This window comes from Nerophis lumbriciformis, linkage group LG32 (assembly GCF_033978685.3).
Source record: "Nerophis lumbriciformis linkage group LG32, RoL_Nlum_v2.1, whole genome shotgun sequence".
NCBI lineage: Eukaryota > Metazoa > Chordata > Actinopteri > Syngnathiformes > Syngnathidae > Nerophis > Nerophis lumbriciformis.
Window position 1 is genome coordinate 19,193,033 of NC_084579.2, and position 13,473 is coordinate 19,206,505.

General features: G+C 39.9%; 1 protein-coding gene across 1 annotated transcript in view; it reads right to left on the minus strand.

The window, feature by feature from the left end:
- Positions 1 to 3,999: 3,999 nt before the first annotated feature.
- dym (dymeclin) overlaps positions 4,000 to 13,473 on the minus strand; it is a 134,598-nt gene continuing 125,124 nt past the window's right edge. The window contains exon 17 of the mRNA XM_061927506.2: positions 4,000 to 6,761. Within this exon, the coding sequence (XP_061783490.1) occupies positions 6,612 to 6,761 (150 nt within the window). The 3' untranslated portion in view covers positions 4,000 to 6,611. The remainder of the gene's footprint in view (positions 6,762 to 13,473) is intronic.

Genomic DNA, 13,473 nt, shown 5'->3' on the forward strand with positions numbered 1-13,473 from the left:
GGAAGGAAAAACTGTGGTCAGAAAATGTGTACAAGCGATAGGGATCACCGCGCCCTGGTCAAGATAGTGAAAAAAAAAACATTCAAAAATGTGGGGGAGATTCAGAAGGAGTGGACAGCTGCTGGAGTCAGTGCTTCAAGATCCACCACCAAGAGACGCTTGAAAGACATGGGTTTCAACTGCCGCATACCTCGTGTCAAGCCACTGTTGACCAAGAAACAGCGCGAAAAGCGTCTCACCTGGGCTAAGGAAAAAAAGAGCTGGACTGCTGCTGAGTGGTCCAAAGTCATGTTTTCTGACGAAAGCAAATTTTGCATTTCCTTTGGAAATCGAGGTCCCAGAGTCTGGAGGAAGACAGGAGAGGCACAGGATCCACGTTGCCTGAAGTCTAGTGTAAAGTTTCCACCATCAGTGATGGTTTGGGGTGCCATGTCATCTGCTGGTGTCGGTCCACTCTGTTTCCTGAGATCCAGGGTCAACGCAGCCGTCTACCAGCAAGTTTTAGAGCACTTCATGCTTCCTGCTGCTGACCTGCTCTATGGAGATGGAGATTTCAAGTTCCAACAGGACTTGGCGCCTGCACACAGCACAAAATCTACCCGTGCCTGGTTTACGGACCATGGTATTTCTGTTCTAAATTGGCCCGCCAACTCCCCTGACCTTAGCCCCATAGAAAATCTGTGGGGTATTGTGAAAAGGAAGATGCAGAATGCCAGACCCAAAAACGCAGAAGAGTTGAAGGCCACTATCAGAGCAACCTGGGCTCTCATAACACCTGAGCAGTGCCAGAAACTCTTCGACTCCATGCCACGCCGCATTAACGCAGTAATTGAGGCAAAAGGAGCTCCAACCAAGTATTGAGTATTGTACATGCTCATATTTTTCATTTTCATACTTTTCAGTTGGCCAACATTTCTAAAAATCCCTTTTTTGTATTAGCCTTAAGTAATATTCTAATTTTGTGACACACGGAATTTTGGATTTTCATTTGTTGCCACTTCAAATCATCAAAATTAAATGAAATAAACATTTGAATGCATCAGTCTGTGTGCAATGAATAAATATAATGTACAAGTTACACCTTTTGAATGCAATTACTGAAATAAATCAAGTTTTTCAAAATATTCTAATTTACTGGCTTTTACCTGTATACCTTGATGTTGCAGAAAAAAGACCATATATTTTTTTAACCGATTTCCGAACTCTAAATGGGTGAATTTTGGCGAAATAAACGCATTTCTATTATTCGCTCTTGGAGCGATGACATCACAACGTGACGTCACATCGAGAAGCAATCCGCCATTTTCTCAAACACATTACAAACACCGAGTCAAATCAGCTCTGTTATTTTCCGTTTTTTCGACTGTTTTCCGTACCTTGGAGACATCATGCCTCGTCGGTGTGTTGTCAGAGGGTGTAACAACACGAACAGGGACGGATTCAAGTTGCACCAGTGGCCCAAAGATGCGAAAGTGGCAAGAAATTGGACGTTTGTTTCACACACTTTACCGACGAAAGCTATGCTACGACAGAGATGGCAAGAATGTGTGGATATCCTGCGACATTCAAAGCAGATGCATTTCCAACGACAAAGTCAAAGAAATCTGCCGCCAGACACCCATTGAATCTGCCGGAGTGTGTGAGCAATTCAGGGACAAAGGCCCTCGGTAGCACGGCAAGCAATGGCGGCAGTTTGTTCCCGCAGACGAGCGAGCTAAACCCCCTGGATGTCTTGGCTCACACCAAAGATGATCAAGAGAAGAATATCGACCCTAGCTTCCCTGGCCTGCTGACATGAGGGTATGTCTACAGAATATATTAATTGATGAAAACTGGGCTGTCTGCACTCTCAAAGTGCATGTTGTTGCCAAATGTATTTCATATGCTGTAAACCTAGTTCATAGTTGTTAGTTTCCTTTAATGCCAAACAAACACATACCAATCGTTGGTTAGAAGGCGATCGCCGAATTCGTCCTCACTTTCTCCCGTGTCGCTGGCTGTCGTGTCGTTTTCGTCGGTTTCGCTTGCATACGGTTCAAACCGATATGGCTCAATAGCTTCAGTTTCTTCTTCAATTTCGTTTTCGCTACCTGCCTCCACACTACAACCGTCCGTTTCAATACATGCGTAATCAATCTGTTGAATCGCTTAAGCCGCTGAAATCCGAGTCTGAATCCGAGCTAATGTCGCTATACCTTGCTGTTCTTTCCGCCACGTTTGTTTGTATTGGCATCACTGTGTGACGTCACAGGAAAATGGACGGGTGTATATAACGATGGTTAAAATCAGGCACTTTGAAGCTTTTTTTAGGGATATTGCGTGATGGGTAAAATTTTGAAAAAAACTTCGAAAAATAAAATAAGCCACTGGGAACTGATTTTTAATGGTTCTAACCCTTCTGAAATTGTGATAATGTTCCCCTTTAAAACCACTATTAAATGTACATCATTACATGCTAAGCTATTTGGACCACCAGTTTGCATATTATTTTTTAAATTGCCGTACACAATTTACCCAATCATTTTCCTTCATGCTTAGTTCAGCAAAAACCAATGAGGTAGCACCATCAAACAAGTCACCCTTGCACAAGAAGCTCTTTGAGGTACTTAAAATATTACTTACTGTTTCTTTGACAATACTTACTTTTCTTTCTAAAAGTTTAGTGGTTGTTTTTTTCAATGTCTGTATTTTTAACAAAGCCATACAGCTAATAAAATGAGTCAGATTTGTTTGAGTAAGTGGACTAATATCCTAATGTCAAAATATTCTATTTCATTGCTTGTGATGAGTGATTCTGGACAATCCTTGTTAACAGTTCATGATCGTTAACAGTAATTTTAGAAAACACTCCTAAGTCAACCCATCCTTGCTAAATTATGATTATATTCTTGTCATAATCAGGCTTCTATTTAGCGCTGAGTTACAATGTATTTTTTTTTATAATACTCAACTTCTTTTTAGCGCTAAATTATGATTTTATTTTAGTCATATTCCGACTTGATTTTAGCGCTGATTTACAATAAAATGTCTGTAATTTCCAACTTCTTTTTAGCACTATTTTACAACTGTATTCTTTTCATATTCTGACTCCTTTTTATAGCTGAATTACGATTTTATTATTGTAATATTCTAACTTCTTTTTAGCACTAAATTACGATTTATTCTTGTAAAATTCAGACTTCTTTTTAGTCGTAAATTGCAATTATTTTGCTCGTCATACTGTGACTTTTTTAAAGTCAAATTCTGATTTTATTTTTGTCATTTTCAGATTTTTTTTTTAATGCTGATTTACGATATTTTTGTAACTTTTGACTTCTTTGTAGCACCACATTACGATTTTATTGGGCGCTAAATTACAATTTTATTCTTGCAATATTCAGAACTCTTTAGCGCAAAATTACTTTATTCTTATCATATTCCGACTTCTTTTAAGTGGTGAACTATGATTTTATTGATGTGATATTCCGACCTATTTTTAGTTCTACATTTTATTTTTGTCATATTCTGACTTCTTTTTAGTGCTTAATTACAAATACATTTGTGTAATATTCCGACTTATTTTTAGTGGTGAGTCCCGATTCTATTTTTGTCATATTGCGACTTATTTTTAGCGCTGAATTACGATTTTATCCTTGTCATATTTGGACTTCTTTTTAGCACTAAATTACGATTTCATTCCGGTCATATTTGTACTTATTTTTAGTGCTGATTTACGATCTTATTTTTGTAATATTCCTGATTCTTTTCAGCGCTAAATTACGATTTCCATTTCCCAACTTTTTTAGTGGTAAACAACAATTTAATTTTTTTGACAATGACATTTTTGTCATATTTGTTCTCATAATATTTCACATTTTTCTTTCCAATATGAAATTTAGATTTTATTCATGCATCAATATGCCTCTGAAATGGCACTTGAATTTAGAGTAACATGTGACATCAGCAAATGCTTGTAGAGTAATAACAGTCTTATGATGTCTTCATTATTTCACTTCAATAATACTTAGACACTAAAGTTGCTTGGATATAATATTTTTATTTAAATCCCTATCAATAAAGCACTGTTCAGCTCTTGCCATGTTACCAAGTATGTTCAGTAAGCAGTATAATAATATATAGGCATAAATGTTGAAGCTTTTCTTTCAACGTAATATCAAAACTACCATTAACATTTGAAGATCAACTATGAAAAAATGACATGAAAATAAATAGTTCAACTCTAGTTAAACATGCAAACAGAGACAAAATGAATGAGCACAATAGGGAAGGAGGTGAGACAGTTGCTTTGTCTCTGGAAATAAAATGGATTATGAAGGTAAAAATCAATTAAATGAGGCCGAGTGGGGAAGGACTGCTACTGTACCAGAACTAAACTGAAATCAAACATTAGCGCAGGCTATTAAATTCAAACCTGGTGGTACTTATTTTCTTTTTTTTTTAACATTACAAACCAAAAATGTTTTTACAAACTAAATACATTTTGATTGATTGGAGTATAAGGGCCACACCGAAAAGAAAAACACATTTTAAAATCACCATCAAAACATTTTTAAGTAAATTATATGAGAATAATATTGTGTATTTTTAGAAAAGAGCAATGTTATCAGGAGTCATGTCAGATGTTTTAATAATATTTTTTAAATATGTCTGTGTTTGAAGTCTAATTTGACCAGGGAACATAATTGTAGTAATGTATGCCAATTAATTTTTCTTTTTTTAAGAATTACATAAAATAAAACCTTTTATTTCATAACATTATCCATTTAAAAAAAAAATACAAAATTATAATTTTCTTCTTGCAATATTGTGACTGTTCTTGTAATATTTTGACATAACGCATAATTATGATTTTTTTTTTGTAATACATAAACTTTGCTCTCATTCTATTCCAACATTTTGTCAACGCAAAATTCAGATTCTATTCTAGTAATATCCCAACTTTGCTTCGTAATGGCACAACTTATTTTAACTAATTTTCTCGTAATATGCCATGTTTTATTTTAAGACAATTACGGTTTTATTCTTGAAATATTTCAACTGTGTTCCCACTACTATTCTGACTTATTATTACCGAAATACTTCACCGATGTTTTCATACTATTATGACTATTTTTAAATGCACAATCCTTTAAAAATTTCTTTTGGTAGTATTCGAACATTTCTTCAGGCAAACATTATGATTTTATTGTTATATTTTGGCTTTTTTCTTTATTTGTTTTAAATCATCTTTAACTTTCACAATATTTCAAATCTAGTCTTGCAGGTCCAATTGTTAATTTTCTATTTTCAGTGTGGCCCTAATAATTCCTTGTAACAGGGTGTGCTTATAAAAAGCAAAATGATCAGCTTCTCAAAAGTGAAAATTGGTATTTCACAGCATAGTTATGTAATAAGTCCTATATATTGTCAGTGCATTGGTAAATACCGTATTTTTCCGGACTATAAGACGCTACTTTTTTCCCACGCTTTGAAACTGCGGCTCATAAAACGGTGCGGCTAATTTATGGATTCGTCTTCGCTAACGGCCGTAATGTTTTGTATTCAACAAATAGTTTTCATGGAACACCGACGGACACACTGAAAAGTTGTGGTACTGTTTGTGCTATGGCGCCATCTTTTGGACGAGTTTGCTCACTGTAGGTGATGCAGGTTGAAAATGTACTTCCTTTTTCGTTCCTTGAACTGGAAGTATTCGTCCATAGCGTTTTTGCTCGAAAGGGTTCTTCATCACTCCAAGAAACGTTTGTAAGTTTTATATTATAACTAAAAAAAATCATACTTACTAAACCGTCCCATGTGTGATGTTGTCGGAGTGTTTTCATACATATTTGCACGTGCTATTGTAATGTAATCCAGCTAGCGTCATTAGAACGTTTACGAGTGTCTCTGTTAGTATTATTAACATTCTTTTTGTATTGTTTCAGTTTTGTAAATTCACCAAAACGTCACCGTGGTGTTATTGAGTTTGCTTAGCTTAATGGAGAGCTAGCTTCCGCAGCTAGTGGGTACATGACGATGACTTCTGTTTTGTTTGATCTGCCATTTTTCCGCCGTGTGACAGGCACCGTTTGGAAACAATTAAGGTATGTAAATAAATATTTACAAAATCTTTCGTACATGTATATATCTGCGGCTTATAGTCCGGTGCGGCTAATATATGTAAAAAAAATTATTTCTTCTAAAATTTGGTAGGTGTGGCTTAAATAACAGTGCGCTCTATAGCCCCGAAAATACGGTAAGTTATTCCAAGTGTGCGTATGCGTTAACTGACCTGTTCTTTTTTTCCAGGAAAAACCCAAATAGGATTATTCGCCTTCAGACTCCATGGCGCCCCCTAGATGGGATGACTTAGCTTTACGTGTACCGTTAAAGCAGGCCGAGCCACTGTGGAGATTCCCAGTGGAGAAACAAAAGAATTGTTTTGGTTCGGGAAATAGAGGTTGTGCTGCAAAGCTGCTCCACGCAAGGTTGAGGCACTTCCAAAGCAGCGTCCTATAAAAAGCGACACACACAATCCCTCTCAAACACGTACACACACGTACACATACATACATACGCACGCAGGTATACAAACTGTCAGTCTGTACAAGGGCGAACACGCTTGTGGTCGCTCAGCCAGAGTCCATGCTGAAGAGCTCGATGCCATGCGGGCTCCAATGGAGTCCCACTCCAGAGTTGAAGACCAGCGACCACACGTACGGGATGAAGAAATCCTCTGGCTGGTCTTCCTCCACATACTTGAATTTGAGCTCTGGAAACTTCTGCTCGCACCAAAAAAGAGAAAAGGAGCAACGTTGAGGAAAATGATGATGAGATGGGAGGTTGAGATAAATGGGTTGTACTTGTATAGCGCTTTTCTACCTTCAAGGTACTCAAAGCGCTTTGACACTACTTCCACATTTACCCATTACATTGCAGAAGTAAACGATTGGCACTTCAGCTAATATCAAAAGTATTGTAGAATAAAACTGGTGCGTTGCAAGTTAGGTACAGGCTGTTTAAATATGAGCGTTTTTATCAAAAACGCTTTATCGAGCCCTTTTTGGCCGATTTGGAGCATGGAAAAGGGGGATATGCACGACTACGTCATTACTAAGGATGTCCGATAAATGCTTTAAAATGTAATATCGGAAATGATCAGTATCGGTTTCAAAAAGTAAAATGTATGACTTTTTAAAACGCCGCTGTGAACACGAACGTAGGGAGAAGTACAGAGCGCCAATAAACCTTAAAGGCACTGCCTTTGCGTGCCGGCCCAGTCACATAATATCTACGGCTTTTCACACACACACACACAAGTGAATGCCATGCATACTTGGTCAAAAGCCATACAGGTCACACTGAGGGTGGCCGTATAAACAATTTTAACACTGTTACAAATATGCACCACACTGTGAACTCACACCAAACAAGAATGACAAACACATTTCGGAAGAACATCCGCACAGTAACACAACATAAACACAACAGAACAAATACCCAGAACCCCTTGCAGCACTAACTCTTCCGGGACGCTACAATATACACCCCCCGCTACTCCCTACCCCCCCACCTCAACCCCGCCCCCCTCAACCTCGCCCACCTCAACCTCCTCATGCTCTCTCAGGGAGAGCATGTCCCAAATTCCAAGCTGCTGTTTTGAGGCATGTTAAAAAAAATAATACACTTTGTGACTTCAATAATAAATATGGCAGTGCCATGTTGGAATTTTTTTCCATAACTTGAGTTGATTTATTTTGGAAAACCTTGTTACATTGTTTAATGCATCCAGCGGGGCATCACAACAAAATTAGGCATAATAATGTGTTAATTCCATGACTGTATATATCGGTATCGGTTGATATCGGAATCGGTAATTAAGAGTTGGACAATATCGGAATATCGTATATCGGCAAAAAAGCCATTATCGGACATCTCTAGTCATTACTACATCGCTTAAGTGTTCAACTGAATTGCATTACTTACCAACATTTTTATTCATATATCAAATGCTGTACAGTTAGTTTGCAATCGCCAACGAGTGGCCTGACGTGCGTATTACAGTATTCGCCGTCGATTTTACAGCACCATGTGAATGGAGATTATTTGGAAACATTGTTGTCTGTACAATAACTTTTCAAAAACGCATAGGAATCACTTTTTCACAATTTCTTTTGTCATGTAGCATATCCCTAAGTGTAAAATTTTTTCCAGCAATTTGGCAAAAAGACAAATGCATAATTACGCGCACAGCAGTTGTTATCAACAGAAACACAACTGTGGAGGGAGAGTGTGATCAGCGCGCCTGCAGGAGCAAAGGTCACCGCCTCAGTCGATGGTGTTGAGGCCGGAGCACCATCGGATAGGGGCGGGGCATGTGCTGACGGCGAGACACAGCTGGCAGGTGATTAGATTTCACAGGTGGTACGTGGTAATCTAATCATCTGTTGTCTTTAACAGTGAGCAGCCGGGAGCAGAGAGAGAGAGAGAGGATACGGACGTGACTGAAAGGTCACGTTCTGCTGGAGAAAGACTTTTGATAACTATATGTACACCTGGGGATAAGTTGATTGGCAACACTAAATTGGCCCTAGTGTGTGGATGTGAGTGTGAATGTTGTCTGTCTATCTGTGTTGGCCCTGCGATGAGGTGGCGACTTGTCCAGGGTGTACTCCGCCTTCCGCCCGATTGTAGCTGAGATAGGCTCCAGCGCCCCCCGCGACCCCAAAGGGAATAAGCGGTAGAAATGGATGGATGGATGTACATTAAAACCTTGTTAAACCTGCACACTTGGCTCCTGTGCCGTGTCTGACAGTGGGACTGCTAGGAAGCGACGTCCACAACAACAATGACCAATTCATACAAAACTGATACCGTAATTTCTGGACTATAAGCCATTACTTTTTTCCAACGCTGTGAACCTTATAAAACGGTGCGGCTAAAAATGTATTTTTCTTCGCCAACGGCCATAAAGATTTGTATTCAACAAACAGATCTTGTAATCCACCCACAGAGACATTGAAAAGGGTATGTTACTGTTCATGCTATGGCGCCATCTTCTGGACGAGTTCACTGTAGGTGCTGCCTTGAACCGGAATTACATCCGTCTACAAGTCATCCAAAGCGGTTCTACTTGTATGTTTTTTCATTCATCACGCCAAGCAACATTTGTAAATTTTACAATATCCATCCATCCATCCATCTTCTTCCGCTTATCCGAGGTCGGGTCGCGGGGGCAGCAGCCTAAGCAGGGAAGCCCAGACTTCCCTCTCCCCAGCCACTTCGTCCAGCTCCTCCCGGTGGATCCCGAGGCGTTCCCAGGCCAGCCGGGAGACATAGTCTTCCCAACGTGTCCTGGGTCTTCCCCGTGGCCTCCTACCGGTCGGACGTGCCCGAAACACCTCCCGAGGGAGGCGTTCGGGTGGCATCCTGACCAGATGCCCGAACCACCTCATCTGGCTCCTCTCGATATGGAGGAGCAGCGGCTTTACTTTGAGCTCCCCCCGGATGGCAGAGCTTCTCACCCTATCTCTAAGGGAGAGCCCCGCCACCCGGCGGAGGAAACTCATTTCGGCCGCTTGTACCCGTGATCTTGTCCTTTCGGTCATGACCCAAAGCTCATGACCATAGGTGAGGATGGGAACGTAGATCGACCGGTAAATCGAGAGCTTTGCCTTCTGGCTCAGCTCCTTCTTCACCACAACGGATCGATACAGCGTCCGCATTACTGAAGATGCCGCACCGATCCGCCTGTCGATCTCACGATCCACTCTTCCCTCACTCGTGAACAAGACTCCGAGGTACTTGAACTCCTCCACTTGGGGCAAGATCTCCTCCCCAACCCGGAGATGGCACTCCACCCTTTTCCGGGCGAGAACCATGGACTCGGATTTGGAGGTGCTGATTCTCATCCCAGTCGCTTCACACTCGGCTGCGAACCGTTTACAATATAACTAAATCATTTCATACTTAGTACTAAACCGTCACATGTTTGATAGTGATGATTTCATTCATATTTGTACATGCTACCATAATGTAATCAAGTTAGCCTCGGCAGCATTAGCTAATATGCTAACATGTTTACAAGCGTCTGTGTTAGTATTATTAACTTACAGTGGCATTTATTTTGTATTGTTTCAGTTTGCAAAACGTCACAGTGGAGTTATTGAGTCTGTTTAGCTGATTGGAGAGCTAGCTTGCGCAGCTAGTGGGTCCATGACAATGACTTTTGTTTTGTTTGATCAGCTGGTTTGCTGCCGTGTTACAGACACCGTTTGGAAACAATTAGGTATGTAATTTAACATTTACAAAATATTTCAGTGTAAATAATTAATTTCACTATGTATAAATCTAAGGCTTATAGTCCAGTGCGGGTAATATATGGATGTATTTATATATATTCATTTATATGTTTATTTCTTCTAAATATTAATGGGTACGGCTTATATACCGGTGCGTTCTTTAGTCAGGAAAATACGGTACTTTCCATTTACTTTTATGCAACGTAGGATCTCGCAGAAGTCGCATTAAGTTGATTTGCCCTTGTCTGAGTAGGACGTTCTATTTTGATTTTGAAATGTCCAACTTTACGGTTCTGCGTGATGCTGTTTAACATCTACAGAAACATATTTAATACCTCGAACAGCTGAAGAAACTACTTATTAATTTCATCATGTGAATCATAACTTTTAAACAGCTACTGTATGTATTATTGAGAACTGTGTTAAAAATGTGTTAGACATTCCTAAGAAAAGGAAAAGGGGTAGGATTAAATAAGCTCTGCTTCTTCCTACTCCTTTTCGGACAAGTTGTAATGAGAAAATGGAGATATGTGAATGTACCATATTGTAACTGTATGCATGTTCGAAATAAACTAATACCATAACTCGAGATGCCCGATAATGGCTTTTTTGCCGATATCCGATATTCTGATATTATCCAACTCTTACTTACAGATTCCGATATCAACCGATACCGATATATACAGTCATGGAATTAACACAATATTATGCCTAATTTTGTTGTGATGCCCCGCTGGATGCATTAAACAATGTAACAAGGTTTTCCAAAATAAATAAACTCAAGTTATGGGAAAAAATGCCAACATGGCACTGCCATATTTATTATTGAAGTCACAAAGTGCATTATTTTTTTTAACATGCCTCAAAACAGCAGCTTGGAATTTGGGACATGCTCTCCCTGAGAGAGCATGCGGAGGTTGAGGTGGGCGGGGTTGAGGGGGGGGTAGGGGGTAGCGGGGGTGTATATTGTAGCGTCCCGGAAGAGTTAGTGCTGCAAGGGGTTCTAGGTATTTGTTCTGTTGTGTTATGTTGTGTTACGGTGCGGATGTTCTCCCGAAATGTGTTTGTCATTCTTGCTTGGTGTGGGTTCACAGTGTGGCGCATATTTGTAACAGTGTTAAAGTTGTTTATACGGCCACCCTCAGTGTGACCTGTATGGCATTCACTTGTGATTGGGCCGGCACGCAAAGGCAGTGCCTTTAAGGTTTATTGGCGCTCTGTACTTCTCCCCACGTCCGTGTACCACTCTGTACAGCGGCGTTTTAAAAAGTCATAAATTTAACTTTTTGAAACCGATACCGATAATTTCCGAACCGATACCGATAATTTCCGATATTACATTTTAAAGCATTTATCGGCCGATATTATCGTACATATCTAACCATAACCATAAAAAAGAGCCTTTAAACCATTTGTCACGTTATAAATGTACCATATTCTTAAAAGCCAATGCGTATTGACCACCAATTGAAGAGCGGTGCTATATGTGTGTGGAAATGACCACGGTATCTTTTTTGCTCAGGGTTACTAAGTGATCACACTCTTCATGAGCTACAGTAGTGACAGATGTAATTCCACCTGACTGCGAGGTTAAATTGCTTACATCTTCCTGCGGAACATGGATCACTCTTGCGGTCCGACAACTGACCTCTTAAAGGGGCTAACTAATGCGCTAATGTCACCTTTTGACCCGAGCAGTTGATGGCTACCGTTTACCAAATAAAGACAGTGACGCGGGGCCCGGCCGAGACAGCATCCGTGTGGGAAATATGAGGAAATGCCTCTTGTAGATTAGCCTGACCTCTGCTTATAACGAACGGGTAAACGCGTTTAGAGGAGCAAAATGGAGTCAAATAAAATGAACCCAAACAGAGCGGTGTCATTTTCCGCAGCGGCTCGTTGGACAGTCTGACCTTATTGTTTGAGCCTGCGGCGAGGTGCTGAGTTACATGATTACTTGCTAACAGCAGTTAGACTCCCGCAGGTATCAGCTAGTGTGCACCAGACCAGTCCTCATAGACACACACATTGCTGCGCTATTTATACTGTGGCAGCTCTACAGGACAAACACTACACTGGCTGGGAATGCCAATACAAGTGTCAGAAATGGAATTGATGGTTATATAATACACTGGGCCCTAATTCAACTTAAATTTCAAGGAAAATATAGTTCAATCGACGGTCAAAAAAATAATCTAAAAAGCACAAAAAACCAGTAGAGCAACAGTAAAAAACAGTCCTTGTCCATACACCGATTCATTATTTTTGTGGGTGTGTCTTTTACACAGAACCCAGCAAAGTAGGATAATGTAATCAGACGTGTGATGATATTAGTGCCAGCATGGTAATAGGTAATAGGCATCTCTTCAAGTCAATGGTGTACATCAGTGGTCCCCAACCACCGGACCGCGGCCCGGTACCGGTCCGTGGATCGATTGGTACCGGGCCGCACAATAAATAAATTTTTATTTTTTTTATATTAAATCAACATAAAAAACACAAGATACACTTACAATTAGTGCACCAACCCAAAAAACCTCTCTCCCCTACTCATTCACACTTATTCGCACAAAAGGGTTGTTTCTTTCTGTTATTAATATTTCTGGTTCCTACATTATATATCAATATAGATCAATACAGTCTGCAGGGATACGGTACGTAAGCACACATGATTGTATTTTTTTATGACAAAAAAAAAAACAAACAAAAAAATACCATACCCCCCACCACCCCCGGTCCGTGGAACACATTTTCAAGCGTTGACCGGTCCGCAGTTACAAAAAGGTTGGGGACCACTGGTGTACATGATTGGTTGGCTTGTGGGAAAGCCGTTTGGCGCCGACTGCTTGTTTGCAGATATACAGTCGTGGTCAAAAGTTTACATACACTTGTAAAGAACATAATGTCATGGCTGTCTTGAGTGTCCAATAATTTCTACAACTCTTATTTTTTTGTGATAGAGTGATTGGAGCACATACATGTTGGTCACAAAAATCATTCATGAAGTTTGGTTCTTTGATGAATTTATTATGGGTCTACTGAAAATGTGACCAAGTCTGCTGGGTCAAAAGTTTACATACAGCAATGTTAATATTTGGTTACATGTCCCTTGGCAAGTTTCACTGCAATAAGGCGCTTTTGGTAGCCATCCACAAGCTTCTGGCAAGCTTCTGGTTGACCACTCCTCTTGACA